At 46.8% G+C, this 24436-nt stretch overlaps 1 protein-coding gene across 6 annotated transcripts in view; it reads right to left on the minus strand.

The window, feature by feature from the left end:
• The window catches only part of R3HDM2 (R3H domain containing 2), a 2186793-nt gene that overhangs the window by 1353727 nt on the left and 808630 nt on the right, over positions 1-24436 (minus strand). For all 6 annotated transcript variants that reach the window (XM_069653574.1, XM_069653576.1, XM_069653575.1 and 3 more), the window contains one exon: positions 15871-16011. In XM_069653574.1, the coding sequence (XP_069509675.1) occupies positions 15871-16011 (141 nt within the window). The remainder of the gene's footprint in view (positions 1-15870; positions 16012-24436) is intronic.

Here is a 24436-nt window from a genome sequence, read left to right on the forward strand (position 1 = left end):
CCATTGGGAATGGCAATGCTGATTGCCAAAAAGCAACTCAGAACTGTGGGGAATTCATTTTCTTAATCCCAAAAATGGTTGCATTACCAGTACTCACCACTATCAGAAAGCCGGCGTTTTAAAACCACCAGACTTTTGTGTAAAACTGAACAAATGAAACAAAACCAGACCAAGGAAAGACTTGCTAAGAGGTGGATACAATGTAAAACTATATTCCAAAATGACTTGAAGGAAGTAATTATTTAATGTATAGGTAAAAATTGTCAGTTTGATTTGAATGTAGAAAACTGGGAACAAAAAGTGACATTTAGCTGAAACCTGGCTTAATGAAACTGAATTCTGCCTGACAACTACCCCCGACAGGAGTTGAAACGGGATCAACAGCCAGCCACTCTTCCCAGGCCTAGCTGCATCCTGCTGCCCCTTGCCAAAAGGAGTTGACACCTCTCTGATTAGATTAGGGGTGGAGCACCTGGGAACTGGAAGGGACCGAACAATGCAACTTCCTTGACTCAGGAAAATGTTATATTGGGGGCGTCGTAAAATAGCTTCCTCTTGGGAGAAACTGGGGGGCAGCTGTGCCTCTGTGAACAAGCTGGCTTGGGGGAAGTGGATAAACCAGTTATTCCACCATGTGATGTGGGAAGCCACACCCCTTTTTGACCAGGGCATAATTTTAAAAAAAGATGGATAATTCATAGTACGGACTTGTCAGAATTATATAAGTAATACCATTATTCTTGTGATTTTTCGGTGCACATTTTAAGAGGCGTTAGGACCCTGTGGTGTATTCTGGGGGGTTGCTAGCGGAAAATAGGGTCTTACTCCAAATGTCTGCATGTTAAAAATCTGACACTTCATCAATTACTGTCCATACTCCTTGCGCACATGTGTGTAATTTTGGGTAAATGTCCGATATTGCAAAACCAGTTAAAAAGCACAAAATGTTGTCATTTTTTAATGCAAGCCCCCAGGAAGATCAGAGGCGGACAAACATGGACCATAAGGAATATATAATGTGTCCATGTAATTTCAACAAGTTGTGTATCTGGGAAAGATGTATTTGAATCAAATATAGATTTGTGGGCAAACTGACCAGGGGAGGATCCTCTGACCCATAAACAGACCTCATCATGATGACAATCCATTTCCTTCCCCCAATCATGGGAGAGGGGAGAATTGGGCCAATGACAAGTAGAGAGGGGCAGGCTTAACTAGGCCCAGGCACACACCCATTTTCAAAACACATAAAAAGAGACTGCTGGGACAGGTAGAGACATTCAATTCCATTTGCTGCGGAGCATGCTGACCGACGACTTCACATCCAGAGATCCAGACTTCAAATCCATCAATCTCCAGAACCTGTAGCAGAAACTAACTCCAGAATTTGTAGCAGAGAGGCCTGAATCCACCAGCTGAATCCTCTTCAGCAGGCCTCAAAACTAACCAAACTATTCAACAGCCGGGCAAGCTGTTTGAATTTCTGCCGAGAATTTTTGCAAGAACCTGTAGCAGTACCCAGAAAGCAGTGTTACATCCAGAATCCAGAGAGGCTAGACCAGCAGAGCAGAGCTGACCCAGATCGCTGTGAGCAGAACCGGTGCCTGATTGACCCGCCGAGCAGACAGAACCGCAGCCGGACGTGTTGACCAGATCCGTGACGAGGCCTAGTTCAAATTTATATTGTGAGTACCTAGCAGAACTGTGCAGAACCAATCTCTTAGTTAAAATAATCTAATCCAAACTATTTTAACCTAAGTAGAACTGCCTCCTAGAAATCGTGTCATCTGTCATTTTTAAAGCTGCACAACTGTCACCTGTCAATTCTGCAGCTGCAAGCTGTCACCTGTCATTTTGAGTTTACTTTAAATCCGAAAAACTACCTTTATTTAATCGTCCGTATCTCTGGAACCGTTTGGGCTAGGAAGGAAATTTATAAGCTTAGAATCTAGGCTTTCCAACGAACCTATACTTTTCCCGTAATCGCGAGACACGCACTCGCGAAATTTACCGCGATTCGGCCCGATTTCTTCATCTGTAGAAATCAGCAGCTTTTTGCTTCTCTTTGCTTAAATTCGTTTGCAATCTGCTAATCATTCAGAGTATTGTTAAAGTAAGCCCGAACTAATATAAAGTAGCCATCACCTACCCTGAACCTCTAGAGGGAATTGAAAGCAATTTTAGCACCTTTTCACTTCCTTGCAAACCACATTAAAGTAATTCGCCTGTGTTTAAAACTCATCCCTGTTTTCCCTAAGCTTGCTGGGAGAACTGGAACTGTGCACTGCATTATAAAGTGTGATTTGTTGGGATTCTTGAAGACTGTGTGCTCTCCTTCCATTTCTGGTATTGCAATGGGGGGGGAGTGAATTGTCAAAAGAAAAAGTGATCATATTGCCTTTTGCTAAAATCGTAAGTTATTTCTGTACTGCATTTTATTCCACCTTGCGTTTCCTTGAACCATATAAAGCATTCTTTCCCACCTTGTTCTTCTGTTCCTATTCATAGTTACCTCTTGCTGATTACTGCTCATATTCACAAGTGTAATATCCATTATCAATTTATTTATAGAAGTGTGATATATATATTGTTTACATTTTCAAATAAACCTTTTAATTTGCAAAACAAACCTACTTCTTGGCTCAGTGGGGTCAGGGGGATTCTAAGAGGGGGGTGTTATACAAGGGTTGTCATCCAGAGTACTGAACTGGATATAAAAATACATCAATAAGGGTTTTCCTCAGCATCCCAGACTAGGCATTGACTTAGCTGTAGTGTTGATTGAATATCGCTTACACAGCAACAAGCTGATCCTCAACAAAATAGTTTCTACCTATAAAAAAGAAATCCTCCTCGCCAAACAAGAATCTTACAACCTGAGACTACTGCATGCCAAATCCAGCACTAAAGAATTGTTCACCATATTAAAAGAGCTGGAGACACCCATCCCGGCCCCAGACACTTGTAAGAAAGACAAACAATGGTGCACCAGCATCCAAAATGCCCTATCCAATAAAGTTGCAGGCCTCCAAATCAAAATTAACAAGAAAGAGACTTTATCCAAATCCAAACCTAACAATACCCCCCCACGCACCATCCCTCAATACCCTCGCCCCATCCCCCTCACTCGCTTCAGCTTTTCCAAAGTCTCCACGCTAGAAGTGGAAAAAATCATTCTCGGCCTCAAACCATCCAACTGCCAAGGCGACCTATGCCCACCTCAAATTATCAAAGACGCAGCCAGAGATCTAGCTCCATTCATCACCAAACTCATCAACGCCTCCTTCTCTTCTGGTACTATCCCCAATAACCTCAAAGAATCCTGGGTCCTCCCCCTACTAAAAAAACCCACACTTGACCCAGCCGTACCCACTAACTACAGACCCATCACCACCGTCCCCTTCCTACTAAAAATCCTCGACAAGACGGCCTACCTACAAATTCAAAAATTCCTTGAACAAGACCACCTCCTAGGAGCCCGGCAATCAGGATTTAGACCCCAACACAGCACAGAAACTGCACTCATTGACCTCAAGGCCCAAATTGACAGAGATAATGGGAAAACTGCCTTATTGCTCCTCTTAGACCTCTCGGCAGCCTTTGATCTTATTGATCATAAAATCCTTTGTAGCCAATTAGACTCGGCTGCCCACTTTTCCCAAGAAGCGATTGGCTGGATCACATCATTCCTAAGCAACAGATCCATGCGCGTCTTCTCCACCACGGCCTCCACTGACCCCATTCCCATCACATGTGGGGTCCCTCAGGGGTCATGTGTCTCCCCCACACTGTACAACGTGTTCACTAAGCCCCTGTTTGATGATCGACGGTTTGGGTATCACCTACACTAACTATGCTGATGATACCCAAATCCTCATCCCGTTGACGGGAGATTACAACACGGATTTGGCCTTGGTGAACACGGTGTACCTCATCATCCAGGCATGGATGGCCTCCCATAGTCTATGCCTGAATGATGACAAGACCGAACTCATCCTGGGATCAGCCACAAACCTAAACAAACTGGACCTCAACTACTCCAGCTTCACCATAGACAGCAACCCCATAAAGGTAGCTAAGTAAGTGAAAACCCTTGGCATCTACCTCGATTCCACCCTCTCCTTCCATAAACAAGTCAGCTCCATGGCATCCACTACAGCCTACACATGCAAGCTTATACGTTCGGCCAAACCCTTCCTCTCCACCAAAAGATGCATTACTCTAGCCAGAGCTCTCATACTATCTAAACTGGACTATTGTAACTCCCTCTATGTAAGCGTCAACAAACAGGTCACCAATAAAATCCAGATCCTACAGAACAATCCTCTCAGAGCAGCGCTTAGCTTCCCTAAAAGAGAACACATCTCGAATACTAGGAGAACTCACAACTGGCTCACTACCTCGGACAAAATCCTGTTTAAGGTAGCCTCCCTCACCCACACATGCCTTAACAACGCAGCTCCCCGTTATCTAACAGACAGAATAACTAGATACACGCCCAACAGACACACCAGAAATAGCAATGCTAACTTGCTCGCTGTTCCCAGATTCAAGCGAACGAAAATGGGCGGCAACAGCTTCCAGGTGAAAGCAGCCCAACACTGGAACACACTACCACCCTCCGTCAGAGCACCTCAAACCTACCACCAATTTAGGCGCAACTACATCCAGTGGCTTAAGAACAAAGACCAATAAATGACACCCTGTAACTACTACAAAATTGTTCAACCTGTAACTCTGTCGTAATTTTACTCTGTCTCCTTGTAACTACTTCTACTCACTGCACCCTTGTATAATAATGTAAATAATGAACAGTACTGCAACTAAGTTGAGAATATACCTGTAATGCTTGCGCCCTCATACCTTCTGGTCCGGTGCGCCATATAAATAGACAAACAATCTCATGGTACAGCCACAAACTTTTTATTTTGTACATTAAATGTACACATTACAGTGTGCATGTTAGAGGCTGCCTTTGCAGCACATCACCTCTCTGGGCAATTCAGTATCCAGCAAGGTTCTTCTCACCACATTTACTTTGGTTTTCTGTACATTCATAATATGCACATTACAGTGCACACGTTACCATTGATTGTGCCTTCAGATGCTGTTTTGGGCTTTTCAAGATCAACCTCCTTGCATTTTTACTCTGGCTTCTTTTAGCCTCTTGCTAACAAAGAGCGATTTAGCAGATAGTGTTTCAATTCAACGCTGGCTGCCCGCCCCTTGACAATCTGCAGCCCTGGTGCATTATTTTGACTGCATTCTAATTTAAGAATCCCATGGGTGCCTCTGACTGTTCTCCCCTTCTCCCTCCGACCCCCGCTTCCCCAAGTGTAGCCAATGGGGCAGGGGGCAAACATGTTGAAATTGACCCCCACCAGCCCTGGTATACCTTCAGATGACCCTATACAGTGCAGCCAATATCTAGGACATATGAGAGTACAGTAAAAAGAAAGTGCTTCTAAACACAATGCATGATGCCTTAAATAATTAAAACTGCTACCATAAGACTGCTCTTAGTCTTCAGTAGCTGGCTGGGCCGTTTGCACACGTCATAGAATGCAGGCTACGACCTCTGGGTGAAAAAGTACAGAATTATTGAGAAAAATAATGCAATTGGATAAGACCTGGGTCACAAGAGTCCCAACAGAAAGAGCATAATGCCTGGGAAACAGAAAACGAAATATAGCAGCATCAACCCCATGGCCCGTTTAGTAATTAACAAGGTGAACCTCTGAACCCATTGGCACCAAATGGAATAGCTTCTCTGGCAGATGAAAGCCAACAGCCATTCGTCCCAAAGGAAGGACTAGAACCATACCCCCATTGATCTAAATTCATGATCTGAAGTACATGACTAGGCTATTGTTCTCACCCCCACCGCTTTTCAAAGTTGTTTGCCTCTAAGAAGATTCATTATGAACATCTGCAAAATAACCAAGGAGAGGAGCGTTGCCTATAATGTTGCTGGCAAAGAGTAAAAGGTGCACACCTTTTAAACCGAAGTCTATTTAAATCTTCCCTGCACGGAGGCTACCAGGGGGCGCGCGGATACAGGTAGCCTCTTCATAATCCTCCTATCCCACAGTCCCCAAAAGTGGCTTGAGCCCCCACTTTTACCCTCCCACCCCCAAAAGAGACAAGACAGTCAGGTGTGCTAACCACTCCTGCGCCTGCTGCCCCAACATTGGTGAAATTCAGCCCCGGAATTGAAAGATAAGGGCTTCTGAAATTGGCGGTTAAAACAAAAGTGCAAACCCCGCTCTGAGAGGAGCGTCGCAGGAGAGAGAAATGGCGCACTTGCCACCCATTGAGGTCCCGAGATGAACGTACAGACGAGGAAGGTGGTGGGAAGAGGCCCAGACCCCAGAATTGCCCTGGTTTACACTGCTTGCTGAACGTCCTCACCCAGGCACTGAGAGAAGCAGCCCACGCCGGGCCGGTGAATTCCTGGGAGAAGCTGAGCCGGGCGGGCTACGCCGTAGGAGGCTGGCACGTTGTCCCTCAACTAGTGGAGGCATGGAAAGCGGCAGTCTGGAGGAGGATCGACCCCCCGGTGGAATTAGAGGTGAGACATACCTGAGGGAAAGCAGGGTCGGGTGGCATTAAATGGTCCCCGGCAACGGAGGTCCCGGGAGGGCCAGAGGTATTTTACCCACAGAGCGGAACAAACGACCTGCTCGGATCGGATTTACCGACAGGGGTGCACCCAGGATCTACAGTGGTGCATGAGTTGGCACCGGCCCAGTCCCGAGACATTTGCATCACCCCGCGACCAGCAGACACTGGGTCCTCTACACGCAAGCGCACTTCGACACAAGCCATGACCAGAGGGAGCGGCCTAGCCCGCATAAAGTGAAGAGAGGGCGGTGTTAGTGCACAGCCACTGCCAGTCCCTGTGGGGACACCAAGGACCACTACCACAGTGAGGGCAGGGAGAGAGGCACACACACGGACTGCTAAAGTGTGGACAACAAAGCAACACACTGGTCCAGAGGGAGGGGAACCCACACACGGGAGGTGACGGGGGGGGGGTGGAACCGGTGGAGAGGATACACTAGTCCGTACACAACAGAGGGGGCTGTCAGTGGAGAATATTAGTACCCCTTGAGCCCCAGAGCTGCTTTTTTCCACACGCAGTGTCATCGCGGCACACAGACTGTAGACCCCCAGGGCCCCCCGGGCAGGCCCAGGCCCAATGACTATGCTGGGGCAGAGGCGCTGACACCCATAACAACCCATTCACTGGGCTTCCCTCACCAGACAAGGATCTCTACCAGTGATCCTGGTAAAAGGTGCCGGCTATCCACCTGCACTAAGCTGCCGGGCTCGGTACACACCTGAGAACTGTATGCCTGGGGAGGGGTGGGTCCCCAAACTCGGGGTGTGTGCCCTCCTCACGGGCCCGGAAAAAAAAGCACATCCACCAAACTTAACCAGCCGCACAGAGAGAGACAGGGTCTCTCTCTGTGGCATGGGGATAGGAAGAAAACTACCGAAAAGCAGACTGAACGGAAGATAACAGTATACCCATGGAGGGGTGGGCCCCCAATCCTGGGGCGTGCCCCCTCCTGAGCTCCAGAAACAGGGTGCACTCACCAACTTCAAACTGCTGATGCAGAGGGCAGTGGAAGTGCATTGGCCATTAAAGGCTTTTGCAACCGTAGGAGGCCCCAAAGAGAGAATAGTTTGCCACCCACCAGACCACGAGGAAACATAACAGCATTGAGGGGGAGAAGTCTGCTTAGCTCCCATCCTGATCTTACCGCTGTGATGTAGGCCCCCGATCTAGGGGCGCGTGCCCACTACAGGGGCTAAAGGGGATGTCCCGCGATCAAGGAGGACAGCAGACTGCAGAATGGACTGCCGTACTAGAGGCGGCAGCTGCCATCCTATGAGAACAGAAGTGGTCAAAGCGAACGATGAGCCTCGCAAAGGCCAGCGGAAGGAGGTGCATGGAAGCATGACAGAAGTTGGCCACCTACATATATAACCCACAACGCCCTGCGTCGGAGACCCCGAATCAGCCCAAAATGGCGACATTAGTGGAGGAATCAGCAGCAACCAAGAAGGACGTGGCAGCCCTGATGGAGGAAATAAGGAACATGAGTGCGGACATCGGAAGCAGCATCGACAAAATAACTCATAGGATAGACAAGATGGAGGAGTGCCTGGAGGAAGTTGAAAACAACCAGACCTCATTGAATACCTTGGAGGCAGAAATGAACCAACGGATAACAGACATGGAGAGTCGAGATGAGGAATTCCGTTTGAAGATCGACTATTTGGAAAATCATGAAAGGCGAAATAACCAGAGATTCTTTGACATTCCGGACAAAGAAGGGGAATCGGAGCAAGACCTGAAAAGAGCGCTTAATGAAGTTACAAAGCTGGTATTTGATGAGGACTCCATCAACGAGGCGAAGATAGAGGATACACAGAGCAGGAGGGGCGGCCGGAGGCCCCAGGCCTGTCTTAGCCCGGTCCATAACTACAGTGACAAGAGCAAAATCTTAGAGAAAGCCAAACAAAAGGGCCCAATCATCTATGGCTCGGCGAGAACGACAATATTCCAAGATCTATCCTCACTGACCCTGGCTAGGAGAAGGATGTGCATGCCCTTGACGAAGTGGCTGCAGGAAAAGGGAGTCCGCTATAGATGGGGATTCCCGTTCTCCCTCACATTTGAACTGGATGGGCGAAGACATAGGTTGAAGACGGAGAGGTACATCCACAGATGCAAGTCTGAGATTTTGGGCGCATCTGAGAGTGAGCAGAACCAATGTGTGAGAGGGGATGAAGAGGCGTATTCAAGGGCCGAAACTGAGGCGTTTAATAGGCTCCAGAAAGTACAGGAGAATGAACGCTTCGCCTGTGGTGAATACCTGAAACACCAGGTACACTGTAATGTTGGCTACGTGGGAAGGAAGTGGCAGTAGAGAGTTTTTATATATTTAGATGTGGGGGCCCTGTGAGAGTTCCGGGGTGTGTGTGTGTGTTTTAACATCATACCAGAAGCTAGGGTATAGGACTCGCGGGACTTGAGAGATCTGTAGTGACGTGACCTAGCTGCGGGGGGTTTGGTGGGGGTGTGCTTAATAATTGCAAGGTTGTTTCACTGAGGGACCTGGAGGTGAAAGGTCCCCGCTGGTGGTCCGAGTTCAGCCTGGTGATGTTAAACAGGTGGTGTCGGACGCCTTTAAAGGGGGGTGGGCTGGGCATGGGGGAAGGATGTAGGAATGTGGTCTTCTTTAAACCAAGTGTAAGCAGTAGTGTGAATATGGAGTATTGGCCATGGGGATACAGGTGTGGAAAGGCGAAAATGGCAGTAGACTCGGGCTCGAAGGGGTGGGGGTGGCCTCCTTAAGGTGGGCACCTTAAATGTTAAGGGATTGAATTCACCCACGAAAAGGTCACTTGTGGCCAAGGGATTTAGGAGAGCGGGCCTCGACATGATGTACCTTCAGGAGACCAAATATGCAAATGGAGAGTAACGGAGGATCCCGGGTACGGGATTGAGACAGGAATACTGGGGCTCTGGTCTCCTGAGAAAGGCAGGAGTGGGTATCCTCATCGGGCTGAAAATGGAGGTGACCAAAGTGTGGGCAGATTTAGAGGGTAGGGCCCCGATGGTTGTGGGCACGGTGCAGACTGAGTTGTACACTGGCAACAGTATACTGGTCCAATACGGGTCAGTCGTAGTTCCTGTTGAAGACCCTCCCGAAAATTATGCTCGAGGTTTCTGGGAATATAATTCTGGGTGGTGACTTCAATTTGTGGGCTGATATTAAGTTGACAAAAGGCAAGTGCGGGCATCCCGGGACACAGAACCCGCCAGGTAGGGGGTGTGCCAGGCTCTTAGAGATGTTGGAGGTTTATTGGCTCAGGGATGCATGGCGGAGCTATCACCCGAATGAGAAAGGGTACACTTTTTACTCGGCAACCCATGGTACTTTCACTAGAATCGATTACCTGTATGTCTCGGGTGGCCTATAGGATTTGCCGCTGGGCTCGGAAATCACCACGGTCGCATGGTCGGTCCATGACATGGTAACGGTTGATTTAGACTGGTCAGGCCTGCCGCGTAAAAGGTCAAAGTGGAGATGCAATGAATCACTGTGGAAAGCCCCCGTGTTCCGAACAGAGATGGCTGAGGAAATTGGGGAATACTTTAAAATAAATAACACGGGAGAGGTCCCAATGAGTCTAAGAGAAGCCTGGCCTAGGAGTGGGGAAGACGACGTGGCTTGGGATCCTGATTAGGGAAGGTGCTAGGAAGAAGAGGGGGCTAATAGAGAACAGGCCGAGGGGGGAGATTGCCCACCTTGACAGGTTGGCAAGGGAGGCTGCCGAGGAGAGAGAGATCAGGGTCCTTGATGCCAGGCAGAAAAGGGAGGAGCTTCGACTCCAAGAGGAAGGCCAAATAGTTAGGAAATTACAATTGCTGAAACAAAAATGGTATGAGAAGAGAGAAGGCGGACGCACTGTTAGCCGCCAGACTACGTGGCCAAAGCTCTGACAGGTGGGTGGCAGAGGGAGGGGCGCGGGACTGGGAGACGGAAGGGATACCAGAGGCATGTGCGACTTTTTATGAGGCCCTGTACAATTCGGAGACCAGCCCGGGGGAAGACAGTTATAGGGGCATACTTTGCGGATACGCAGATGCCGAAACACACTGGTGAGGAGGCAGACACACTGGACGCCCCAATTACAGCAGAGGAAATCAAAAGAGTGGTGTTGTGATTGTCATTGGGGAAGGCCCCGGGAGAAGATGGCTACACGGCTGGCTTTTATAAGTCATTCATCTCCCCCCTGCTTCCCTTCATGGTGGAGCTCTTTAATGATATTTTTGAGACAGGGGAAGCCCCTGAATCATTACCACAGGCATTAATTACGGTGATCCATAAGGAAGGCAGGAACCCCAAAAAGGTGAGAGTCTTACCGCCCGATATCGCTTTTGAACATCGATGCCAAAATATACACGAAGGTACTGGGTACGAGACTGGAATCCTACATGCCCCACCTGATACACTTGGTTCAAGTCAGATTTATAATGGGATGACAGGGCACAGACAATGCAGAAAACATTGCATTCGATCCATGAGTCACAGAATATTTCGACCCGGCCCTCCTCTCAGTGGACGCAGAGAAAGCGTTTGACAGGGTGGAATGGGGCTTTCTGGAGGTCGTCCTGGGAAAGGGTAGGTTGGGCTCTAGGTTCATGAGGTGTTAATGGCAGTGTACATCTCACCCAGGGCGTCAGTGGCGGTTAATGGAGACTACTCCCGCTGGTTCAACTTAAGTAGGGGCACGAGGCAGGGCTGCCCCCTCTCGATTTTATTCGCCCTCCCCCTTGAGCCCCTGACACAGAGAATCAGAAGATACCCCCAAGTGGAAGGTCTTATGGTTGGAGGGGTGGAGTATAAGGTGGCTCTATACGCAGATGACTTGTTGCACATAAGAAATCCCCTAACCTCTGTACCTAGGACGATCCAATTGATTGAACAGTATGGTGAAATATCCGGCTTCAAGATCAATAGGCCCAAGTCGAACCTGTTTCCACTGATGGAACTCTGGCAGGGGGATGGTAATAGATTTGCCCCCATTGGGACTGATGGTAGGTGGAGAGACCCTGCAATACCTAGGGATAAATCTCACATGGGAGATGGGTGCCTTATTTGATGCCAACTTCCCCCCCCCTCTTGTTTCCGGGCCGACCTAGAAAGATGGGCGAAACTCACCATATCCTGGCTGGGGCGACTGAATGCCCTGAAGATGGTCTGCCTACCTAGATTCTTATACCCATGTCAAATGCTCCCGATTCTCCTCCCCAAATACTTTCGCGAGGTGAAGGGGGCAATGCTAAAGTTTCTATGGCAGGGGAAGAAAGCGAGAGTCGCTTACGAGGTCCTCACATTGCCCAAAGACAGAGGTGGGGTTGGACTGAGGAAATAATATGAAGCGGTACAGCCGAGGGTCCTCATTCCCCATCTAAGAAGTCAGAAGGACCTCCAGTGGGTTGATCTAGATAATATCAATCTAGCCCCCGCCACAGTGGCAGAATGGCTGTGGGTACCGAGAAGTAAGCTCCTGCACAGGGACCACCTGATTCTCGGTACTGTATGTGAGGTCTGGCTGGAGGGGGCTGACATGCAAGGAATTACATCATAGCCATCTCCTTTGAGTCATAAGGGTGCCCGAAAGAGCCCAAGCTTGGTTTGAGGCAAGCCTAGAGAGGGTGGGCCAACTTTTGGAAAGCGGGCACCTTCATTACAATCACGGACTTGGAAGAGGAGTTGGGCATAGGCCCCCCCTGTTTTTTCTTACTCCAGCTGAAGGGGGTCTTTATGGGTGAAAAATGGAGTGAGAAGATTCAGAGAGACATCACCCCCTTTGAAGAGCTCCTAGACAAACGAATGGAAACGAAGGGCTTGATCCCTACCATGTACAGCGCACTGGTGAATGCTGGCAAGGCGTTAAAGGAGAATCTGAGGCTAAGGTGGGAGAGGAACTTGGGGACGGACATAGACCCAGAACTTTGAGGGAGAATATGTAAGGGGGCCTCACAGATTTTGATTGCTAGTCCGTACACGTCGCACGCCATTGAGCTTCTTCATAGATGGTAATATGACCCAGTCAGGCTTTCAAAGATGTTTCAATGGGCTAGCCTCATGTGCTGGCGTTAATGTGGGGAGAGGGCCGATTATTGGCACATGTGGTGGGGTTGTCCCCGTATTAAGGTTTTTTGGGATGCAGTTCTGGGGTGGATTCGGGATCTAGATGGGATCCACCGTACTAATGGGCTGTTTTTCATACCATTTGGGTTGGAAGAGATCGAGGGGGAATTCAGGAGGTTAACGGGGGTGGCAGCGCCCCTCCTTCTGGCAGCAAGAGCCTGCCTTGTTATGCAATGGAAAGGTACTAAGGTACCAGGAAAGAAAGCGAGGATCAATGTTGCCACAAACATATGCATAATGGAGAGGATAACTGCATCGCTTCATGGGAAAGCGGTGCCACACAAAATTTGATGGTGTGAATTTATGGCCAGATATTTGGATAACCAGTAGAAGAAGGCATTGTACAATATGTAGGTAGATGGGCTGCAGGAGAAGGACAAACGCACGAAAGGGCCCATACCCACCCACCGTAGGGTCCACCCCAGTTAGATAATATTGCATCTTTGAGTATGCCTCTTCAGAGATGGCCAACGACATTGACTAACAGAAGAACAAAAGGTCAACATACCACGACTGAAAGACTGGACAATTGTATTTTGTAGAAGAGGACATTGTTCAATGGGGGTAGGGGGGAGGAGGGGCAGGGAGTAAAGTAGTACAGGATAAGGATGTGGCGTTGGAAGGGAGGAGGTGGGGGTTTGATTAGCATCACTATCCTATTCATGTTTCTGTTTTTGTTGTAATAAAACTGCAATAAAAATAAAGTTAAAAAAAAAAACTTCCCTGCACAGTGTATTTCCAATGAGCAATTTCACAGCCTGCACGATTAGACCTTGATGCGATTTTGAGGGTGTCTTAGCCCTGGTCGTAACGTCCTGGGTTTGTATCCTGGCTTTGGTAGTGCTAAAATAGTCCTGAGCACATTATAGGCTGGAGGTGCAGTGCTAAATTGTCAATAGCCTTTTTTTCTTCTTCCAGATTCGAAATCCAGGGAGACATCTTTTGCTGGATACCGTATTTGGGGAAATGTAGCCCAATTCTAGCACTTTGCTTAGTGATTAAAGATAGTTTGCCTCCATGTTTGTGCAGTATAAAACAGTGTAAACTGCAATATTAAAAGGCAGGTTTTGGCATCTTAATAATGGGCCCTTGACCCTTTAAAGCACACCTCACGAAAATGTTTTCTTCAAGTTACTTCCTCAGCCAAATGCTAGATTTAAAGACCCAAAGAAGGAACTTCCATCCTGAAATAAGTTAGCCTAACACCTATGACCGCAACTTTTCTTCCCTTACCAATTATTGACTTGTTATTCCTAGCTGTCTCATTTTTTCTTCAACATGAAGCTTATTTTTTTGCCTGGGGCATTTTAGAAAACAGTCCTTGCAACATAGCATTTGTTACCAGGTTATCTTAAGGTAACTGGGAAACGTTTTGCTCCAATGTATTGACAAAGGTGAGCAACAAACAACTTCTCACCCTATTGTAAATAATGATGAAAAAATGCTGATAATTTTTCCTGGATTGCTAACCTATTTTTTATTTAGCAATTTCCACTAATCAATAATGCAAAACGAATGTATGCCTTGAACAGCTAAAAGGGTGTCATGAAGGCAACAGGTATAATACGCATGTCATGCTTCACATGTTAATCTGCACGCCAAAAGATTTGGAAAACAACTGCAACGGAGACCCTGCCGGGACATAGAGGAAGGCACCCAAGTTGGGTGCTTCGGTGGAACCTAGGAGAGTGACCCTCGGAAAGGAGAAGCTTCCTCTGGTGCAGACGGTACATCCCCCGAAAACACCTGGGAAAGACGGACAAGTCACAGGGTCATGCAAAGGGAGATGCCGTAGCCAAGAGGGACCAAGGGCACACAGGTACGGGGGCAGGAAGGTGCCAGTAGGGGGTGACGCGTGATATGACAGCATCACAAATGAAAGAGCTCAACGGGGGTCTAGTAAGAGCAGGGAAAGGTACAAAGACAGTAAAGGTAGCAAAGGAGTATTCGTCAGGGCAGGAGTGAACTGAAATGACAGTCAATGGAGAGTGTTCCTGCAGTCTGTTTTTCAGGTTTTGGGAAGAAAAATACACCAAAATAACGTTCGCATTTGTAAAAGTCCCAATCTGACCACAGGGAGGATGACATGAAAGGAATATAAACATCACTAGGAAGTTTAAGTCACAACCTATGCCTGATTTTAACCTGGTGCGATTTGTTGAAGTACTTTACTTCCTGGCTCCTGTATTTTATTCTGCACTTAAAAAACGCCCAAAAAGTGCTTAACTGAAGCACCGAGTGTAGATCAGACCCAACATCTTTACATTCATGAAAAAGCACTGGTCTCAGTGGGCCATGGGGATTAGGAACAAGGATCTTCAGCGATTTCAGATGGTATATTTCACGCTTATGTCATTATTGCGCCGTTTCAAGAGTGAATATTCATAACTTGCAACTGTGGTGCCTCAGGGGGAGGGAGGTGTTGGGGTGGAATACATTGGTAACAGTTAAAAGTTTTAATTTATCACATAAGGAGAAAGGTATGGGGAGAGTGAAGAGACCGGAAGAAAATAATGCAACATGGTAATTATATAATAATAGCGAAAAGAAATATAAATTAAGAAAATACCAGTGCACAGAAAGAAATTGGAAAACATCACGTTGTAAGAAATAATGAAGAGCAAATAAGGACGAAAGAATAATGAAAAAAGAAAAATCATGAAGTCAGAGAAACGAACAAACCACTTTGCAACTGTAACCTAGGTGTATACCTCAATTCTTGTGGCACAGGAAACGTGTGCACAATTATTTCTCAGTACTCATTATCAGCTACGTTTTATATCAACACAAATAGATCAACGTTCATAATGTACGTCATTTTCTGAGGTATTTCTGCCAATGTGTGCAATGATGTGAGAGGAAGCCAAGTTAAAAAAAAATGCAGCTATAATTTAGGGTATGCAGTTAAAGCCCCCGAAAAGTGCCAAATTCAATGTACTGAAAATAGCAGAACCATATTAAAAATAAAAACAGCCACAGGGAAGGGCAAAGAGTGCAGGCTTCCCCAGAGGGGAGTTTAGACCCTGTGCCAACCTGAACCTTTTTGCAAAGCGCACTGAAAGTGAACACTGTGGCAGCGGATATAGCAAGAGACACCTGCACACAAAGCTTCTCAAAAGGCTTCCCTTACATGCGTGTGGTGCCAGTCTTATTGATAATAACGGCCTTTCCAGTTTGGTCCACGTTGTGGTCCATCCCAAAATACGCAGCTACCCGATGAAGGAGCATCCGGTGATAGGAAGTCATCTGGGGGAACTTCTTGAATTGATTACTAAATGCAAAAACAAAAAAAAGTTACTGCAAGTTAAGTTCACATTCTTTGTCTCTCTAGTTCTGCATATCGGTGTTACTATGAGCAGATGTTTAGAGGAGATGGTCGTTGATGAATGATAGGTACATACAGGGCACAACTTGTTTTTTATACATTCATAAAATATCATTACATTGTAAATGCATAATCAAAATTATACATGTACATAGTCCATGACCTTTACATTACCAATTACTCAGAATTCTTACAAAGGCACACTTCGCGCAAGACCGCTTTGGTGCAAGCTTATCAACGCGCAGAGAACATGAACCCCCTTTGGTACCCTGGCAAGTCAGGTTTATTCTCGGTTATAAAATCATTTTCACAAGATAAAATAAAGTGCAGCAGGTATTTGGAGTCGCTAACTTTGCGCTGAAGACCTGCCACTTCTTTCAACTATGATCGACTGAGCACATCTTTCTGCATGGAGAATGCGATACTTCCTCCTGACCAGTGCAATACACTTCAGGGAAAAATAGTCACCAAAAAATCTTTCATGCTAAAGAGAAGTGACGAGCAAGACTTAAAAAATATAAATACAAAATCCCTGGAAAATTCTAAAGACCCAGTTCCTGGCCTAGAACTCCCTGCCCTCTTAGTGAGTAGAGGAAACGTTTCCAGGGGCAGATAAGCACCCCCAAAATCACTTTACAGGAGTTGCAGAGTAAATGGAAAGTCCAATAGAAGTCACTGGCATAGTTGGTAGGCCATCCACTTGTATGGGAAAAATGAAGGTTGGTGCACACCATGCAGATTCAGCCGTAAACATGACCAGAGGAGACCCCAAGGAAGACATCCAGCAGTTGGCTGAAGAACTAGAAGCCTCGGGAGACGGTTCATCAAAGCAGGAACACCCCCAATGTTAGTAAGTGGAAATTACAGGAGGGATTTTCTTCCAGAGCTCCTCTACCCTGGATCACAGGGACCCATGAGCCAGTAATTGACCAGCCCAGGACCCAGAAATAAGTACCCACATTGGCAGTTTCAGGAAAACCGGCTTCAGCAGCACCAAACAACCTGCTTTCTTTTCTAGGTGCGGCTTACAGGATCAGGTGCCTAAGGGGGTGATTGAGCCCCTGGATCCAGCAGTAAAAGTAACAGCGAGGTAGAGTCAGAGAAGATGAAGGATCCAGTAAAAATAGACTGGTAGCACAGTGGACAAAAGAAAACGGTCCCATGACAAGGATGGTGGTGAAGTCAACCCAGGACAGCCAAAGGAGCAAATGCGGCAGGGTATGGTGTACCACTACTCTTCCATGTGACAGCAGTTATCTGCAGCAAGCCTATTGGAAAACGGCAAACAGCAGCGGTAAAAGTGACTGGATACGGTCCCAGGATGGAAGGCCTGACTAAACACACAATTGGAGTCAGCAGGATGACACACAAATGTATTTGAATTTTTATTCAGCGCTGGCCATACACAAAAGTGCCTTGGAGCACCTTACAAGGTTCAACACGTAGGAGGTGAAAGAAGTTACAAAATGTGTTCAGGATAGGAAAATTAGGATAGATAACCATAGCAGTGGAGAGGTAGTGGGGCTGAACTATGTGGCGTGGAACCATGCACGTTTTCAGGCTCTTTCGAAAAGGTGATGTAGGGTGCAGTGCAGATGTGAAGTGGTAGGGTGTTTCATGCTGTGGGTGCCCACTGGGTAAATGTTTGTGTTGTGTGCATGTTAATTTGCAGAGTGCAATATGTTGGCAATGCTGGCTAGCTTGTCTGGTATTTGCAGTAGTAGAGCATGGCCACTCAGTTTTGTAGAATCCAAATGCACGGTGCTCTGGCTTTTATATATTCTGGGTCATGTACTTATGTAATTATTTTAGGTTATTGAAAAATGTTAACTGATTTAGTATTTTTCATTATTTAACTGGGGAACAGAATGACATTGTTCTTTTCTTATTTATGTAAAAGGTATTCTGTGTACTAAAATACACCATACAAATAAAACATTTAAAAAAGTGTGTCTGGGTAATGGGTTTCAGTTTGTCGTGAAGGCAAGACAGGATTTGGAGAAGGGTGGCTTTGAATACAATGCAGAGTCCTTTGAAGGCAAATGGAGTCAATGGAGCTGGGCGAGAGCTGGGGTGATGTGCACGTCTTTGGGTAGGTGGAAAATGAGTCTTGCTGCTGCATTTTGTTTGGCTTGGCGGGAGTCATGGCTGATGCTGGGGAATCCACTGAGGAGAGCATTACCATCGTCCAGCTTGGACAGAACCACTGTTTGGACTGGTATGGAAGTCATCAGTGGGAAGGATGCGTCTCATCTTGCATTGGAGGTGTAGTTGCAGATTGCATGTTTTGGTGACGGCATCCACGTGGTGAGTGAAGCAAAGGTAGGGTAGGTGGTGAAGCCAAGGGATTGGACATGTGTGAAGATGGATGTGTGGGCTGTCTGTGATGAGTTCTTTGATCGGAGCGGTATGGTCGGCAGAACGTTCACGCAGTTACCCTTGGGCGTCTTCACAGTGATCCATTCGCCAAACACAACTTCCATTCTTCAGCCAAATATGGATGCCAACTCTTCAGTTCAATGGGCAACTCAAGAAAAGAGTAAATACCGAGCTCCTAATCAGGTGGGAGCATCCTTTTAAACTTAAACAACCACCCATTTACTGGGTATCCCACATTAAGACATTGCTGCTTATAACATTTGTGAATTGGACCCAATCTGGTGCTGGCTCTAAAAAGCCATGACCATAAGTGGCAATATGGGTACCATTTGCAGGAACAAAGGATGTCTGCTGCATTCTGCACAGGATTTATCAGAAGGGGTTCCTGGTAGAGAGATACCCAGGGTACAGCTGTGTGTGCCCACAAATGTTATACATACACACCGTAGACCACTAACAATTAGTAGAGTCCACAGACTGAAATCACCCTCCTCTAGCACAAAGACCAGTGTATTTTACAATGTTTCCCGAATCATTTAACAGACTTCACCCTAAGGAGTCCTCATCTTGGATGCAAATTCAGATTAGCTCCTCACACTCCGGTGATTCTGGAGGCACCTAGTAGAACTGCTCTAGTCTGCTCAGGAGGATTCTGTGACCAATCTGAGAGTTCTGCCTGCAAAACAAAGTCCCTGGGCCTACACCACCCAAGAACCTGACTACACCCTGCCTGGAAACCATCTAGAGCACTGTGAATGGCTCCCAGAAAGTTATGTGACGCTACCTACTTTATTCAGTCTCCCCTGCATCTGCAGCCTAGGGGAAAAAAGTAGCAATGGGTATCTCCTTGTTTGGGCTTGTTAGGTCTCCAGCCAGAACTTCAGTGTGCATGCCCTTTGCGAGACTCCTGCTTCAACACATAGCAAAGCTTCAATCCATAGACTTCATTCTTCAGAGCTGCTGTTCTCATATTTTTGGGCCCCTGTTAATTGCCTTTTGGTTATCTAGAGCCCCATTCCTGACCAACTCACAACTTGCACCTGCTTCTCACCCAACCATTCTCCCATTCCCTTTCTGTTCATACCACTTACCCCATCTCCATTTTGAGCCGCCCCCTTTCTTCACGGTCTTTACTTGACTATCTATCCTACTCTAAATCTTGCACATTGAATTTGCTCCATTCCTCCATTTTCTCCTAGTTTTCCCTCAGCCTTCAACTTGAACTAGCTTCACCCTCACTCTGCTCCCTCCCTTCTGCACTTGCACCCCTCAAACATGACACTCCTATTCTTCCAGAATAGGAAACCTCATCTATCCCCCTTGCCTAACGCACACCTGCTCTTGTACCCCATCACTCTCACTTGATCTCTGGAATGCACAACCCTCTCCATCAAGTCTTCCTGCATCACTGCCAACTAACTTACCACCCTCAACTTTCACTTCTTGTTATTACATAAACACGGATCTCTCCTCATGACTCAGCTAAACTAGTGTCTCTGCATACTGATGGTCCTACCATGGTCCACCCTCCATGCCCTGTTGGGAAGAGTGGCATTGCTTTACCAAAAAGGCAATCAATTCTACACCCCGCATACAATAATCTCTCCCTCTTGAATTACCACTATTCAACTCCTCCCACAGACTCATCGCACTTTTCTGGCTCTGTCGACAGCCTGGGACTTACACTTCCCTGACGTCACCTGTCCCCTGGCGTAACCAATCAGCATCCCCATCATCAGGATGGGGGAATTTAACAAGGCACTTTGCAGCCAACCCACTTGAACGTAGCTCCAAAAGTACTGACCACTCAATTTGCTCGTTCCACGACAAGCCAACCCACACTGGTGGAAACTGTCCTTTTCTTTCCCTCTACTTAACCTTCCTTCTCTGCCCTCTCCATTGAGCCCTCTACCCTGCGATCACTCCCTTAAGACCACAGCAAGTTAGTGAAGGCAGATTGTGCTGTAGAGCCAAAGTTCATAGGCCAGGCCCACTTTAAATAGAGCAAGGCGGAATGTGCCCAAGATAACACAGTTTAAAAAGCACTCAAGTCTTTGCAGAAATGTTCAAAGGAGTTTGGTTTGATGGGAAAGGTAAAGTTAGAAGGTCTGGGGGCCAACCCAGTTGGAAAGCCAAGGATTTAAGGGTCACCTTTAGCAATCCGCAGAAAGGGAGGCCAGGCGGAACACAGTACCTTAAAGAGTGAGGAAGCTCCAGCGGTGGCAGTTGTTCCTGGCAGCGGGTGCAGTTTGTAGTCTCGACCAGGGGAAGAGAAGATCTCGTCGAGGAGGAAACTTGGAGTCGTTGCACTGGCCAGGGAAGAGACAAGCCGCGGAGTTCGTTCGGTTAAAATGGTGCATTCCTTTTATTCGCAGTCACAGTGGCGAAGCTTGGCTATCCGGCCGCCGGGGTGCTTGGCACTGGCGATTCGACCAAGGGACGTCCTGGAAGGTGAATGGCAAACTGGTTGTCCCCACCAGCTCAAAGGGAGAAGACTCTTACAGCAGAAGATCTTCTGTTGTCGTCGGGAAAGTGGTGAGGTCGTTGCAGCAGGGGCTCCACCGGTGGTGTCGTCGTTGCAGATGGCTCAGCTTCTCCCCTCTTCGGATTTCTTAGGTCCTGTGGCGACTTCTGAAGTTCCAGTCCCCAGAGCCCTGCTTTTATGCAGAAAAACCCCCATTCAACAGCCTAGCTGTCACTCATACATGCTAAGTGGTGAGCCGGGCGGCTCACCACTGGGCCAATCAGAACAGGGTGCAACTTGGGTTGCTAAGGCAACGCAGTCAAGGGTGTCAATTCCCCCACCCACAAATCCTGTGGAACCCAGACAGAGTGGCACCAGTTGGAGTGCTTCTGTGAAGAAGCCCACCAAAAAGTGGAACAAAGGGCCTGACCTTGGTTGGAGTTACAGAGACGGACACAAACGCCATTTTGGAAAAGAGTTCTGGTGAAAAGACCCAACCGATGATTTTATATTAAATAAACCGGCGGTATCTTTAACATTGCACCAAAAAGTGGTACGTTTAAAATCAATGGGAAAATCCCATAGGAAATATTCCGGTGGAATATTTCGCGTGGTAACCACTGCCACCAGCCAGAAACTCGACAAGGGGGGGGACTGGACAGTGCCCCCTTGGAAACAGACCCAGGGGCAATCGAATTAACCCCTTCCAGTACTTCCACAATATGATGGTTTGTACTGGTTCTGTTCACAATTTTGGACTAGTAAAGCCAATGGTGACTTTACATGCCCTGGGAGACAGTAGTCGGTCCCAGCGTATGGAGTCTATGTTTGGGGGTCACTATGACACCCCTTTGTTACTGCACTGAGGGTGCTGTGTACCACATACACTAAAACAGATGATACCCTATGGAGTAAAAAGACCCCATAGCCCATAAGCACACAATAAGTCAAAGACATACCTCAAATCATGCCTAAGAGTGGGAGGACAAGAGTCTCACTCTTAGCAGGAGAAAAAAGCAAACCCCAAAAATCCAGCAAAGCTGCTGGCGGACTCACTAGGTTTGGGAAATTAGCCTTATAAGAAAATTCTCCCTAACACTTCTGCCTAGGAAGGCTTCTTGTCCTTTGGTGTTTGCGATCATTTTCTTTGCTGGTGACGAATCGTTTTTCTCCTTTCCCTCCATCACCTCACCCATCTTGGACCAGATAACCAACTGCCTCATTGCAATTAGTCACTGGATCACTCTCCACTGCTTCATGCTGCACTCTTTAAAAACAAAAGTCCTCTTTCCCTTGTCTTCTAATAACATCCCTACCATCTCCTTCCAGCCCAACCCTCTTGCTCGCTTACCCAGGGCTTGCAACCTTGGGATAATCCTTGATAGCGACCTGCGACAATGTATCACTATCACGGTCTCTGCTGCTTTTATAAACCATCTCAACATTCTGAAAATGTTATTAGCCAAGCTACGAAATCCTCTTCAACCTAGTCCTCAGACCTACTCCTTGACCTTGCTCCCGCTAGATCAAGTCCTCAACTTTGCTACTCACACTCTGCAACCTACCAAGAATCTTCCATTAAACCCACACCGCCCTCTGAACCCCAAGACTTCTACCTACTGACGAAATGCTGTTTGGTTCTCCATGCACAACTGCTCCCTTTTCAAGATGTTTCTCCTAGTCTACAAACCTATTCATGCTCTTGCCTGTCCGTACTTGTCTGATTGTATTGGTCTACTCAACAGCTCATTCCCTCTGCTGCTCCTCTGTACTCAACCTCACTGTCCCATGCTCCCCTTTGTCTCCTCTTGCTTGTGCTATTGCTTCCTCCTCGCTCAACTTCACTGGAACCCACTGCCCATCAGAAGCAAAGTCACCCACTATGGATCGCTTCAAAGCTTGCCTTAAACTACACTTTACTTGCTTACTAGGGATCTCCCACTGCCCTCTTCACCTGAACCCACCATTCCCCTCAAGTGCAACTTAATGTAATTTTGTATATTTATACAGTATTGCGCTTTAGTTTGACACATCCCCCTACTTACCCATGTAGGTTAATGTTACCGCTGTAAGCCGATTGTTTCACATACATTTTCCTGTTAATTTTGTTTAGTCTGTAGTCTATGCCCCCCTTTTCTTTTTTTAAACACTCCATCTGGCTCATCACTTATTCTCATCTTTCGAGCTATTGTACAGGCACATATTTGGGGGAATGACTCCCCCCATCTGTAGATGTGCTATTTTAAGTCATTTCAGATCAAAATTGACAGTTTATGGTCATTCCAACAACATTTTTGCATCGAGAGGACAATGCATCGAGAGGACAATGCATCGAAAAAGTTCCATTGAAAATGTTACCATCTAATGCATTTTTTGGGGGGTCCCCCCCACAAAACCTTGTTTTTTACCATTACAAACGCACCCAAAACAAAATTAACCCCTTAACCCACACAAACATATATTCCATGTTAACATTTTTGATGCAAAATTAACGATGGAATTGTTTTCGATGCAAAGTCTTTCGATGGAAAGACCAGATACCAAATTGAAAGTCCTGTCCTACAAATACCCAAAAGTCTGACTGTAGGCGCAAACTGGTTGGTGGGAGCCTTTGTTATAATTCTAGGGGGAACATCCAACTGTATCCCAGAGATCCTCATGCCCCAGTGCCCATTCCCTTTAATTTCTATAACAATTTGTTTACCACTGAGTGCTATCCAAGGAAAGATGCAAATGTATGGCCAACAAGACTGTCCAAAGCCATACAGAATTAAAGCTCTAAGGCTTTCTGGAAATTATGGCTCTACATGCCTTCCATTGGGAATGATATAGTTTGCCAAAGGGCAATTCTTCCTGCAAAGGTTTGTCCTCTATCTCTACAGAGGATGAACTTGGTAATAGAGTGACCTCTTGGGGTGAACTTATTGTGAGCGGAGGATAGCACAGGGGCAACATGCTGGTCTCGGAAGCAAGACCACGCAGAGCAACAGATGTTTGAATCCTGGATGCGTGCTTAGAAACCAAACTCAGATATGTTATGAGGCGGGTTATAAAAAAACAATAAAAGAAAATATTTTCAGCACGGGACAAGGTGGTTCACTCGAGCAAAGCACACACTCTGGCTTCTGTGGCACGAATATACAGTTCCATTTTCACAGATCAGACCTTCTGTGTCCAAGCCTCTTTCCTTCTTGCAAGTCCCTTGACTCAGAGGGCCTGGTATATAATAAAAAAATAAACGTTCTTTTCCTTTTCCAGCAGTCAATTTGGTTGCTCGCCCTGGATCCCCCTCAGCCGGGCTGAGATCTCTTTCAAACTATGTTCAGATAATTCTCCCTCCGGGGAGTCACGATTCACCCTGGATCCCCTCAGCAGGGCTCAGATTCCTTTGTTTCACTGAATTAGTCAGGCCAATTGTGATGTACTTTAAACTATCAAAGATTTTTGAATGTGCACAGGGTTTACCTTGACCCGTTGCATGACCACTTCAATCTCAATATTCAATTTTTCTCACTGCACATCAGTTGT

This window comes from Ambystoma mexicanum, chromosome 3q (genome assembly GCF_040938575.1).
Source record: "Ambystoma mexicanum isolate Mex_15411 chromosome 3q, UKY_AmexF1_1, whole genome shotgun sequence".
Taxonomy (NCBI): Eukaryota; Metazoa; Chordata; class Amphibia; order Caudata; family Ambystomatidae; genus Ambystoma; species Ambystoma mexicanum.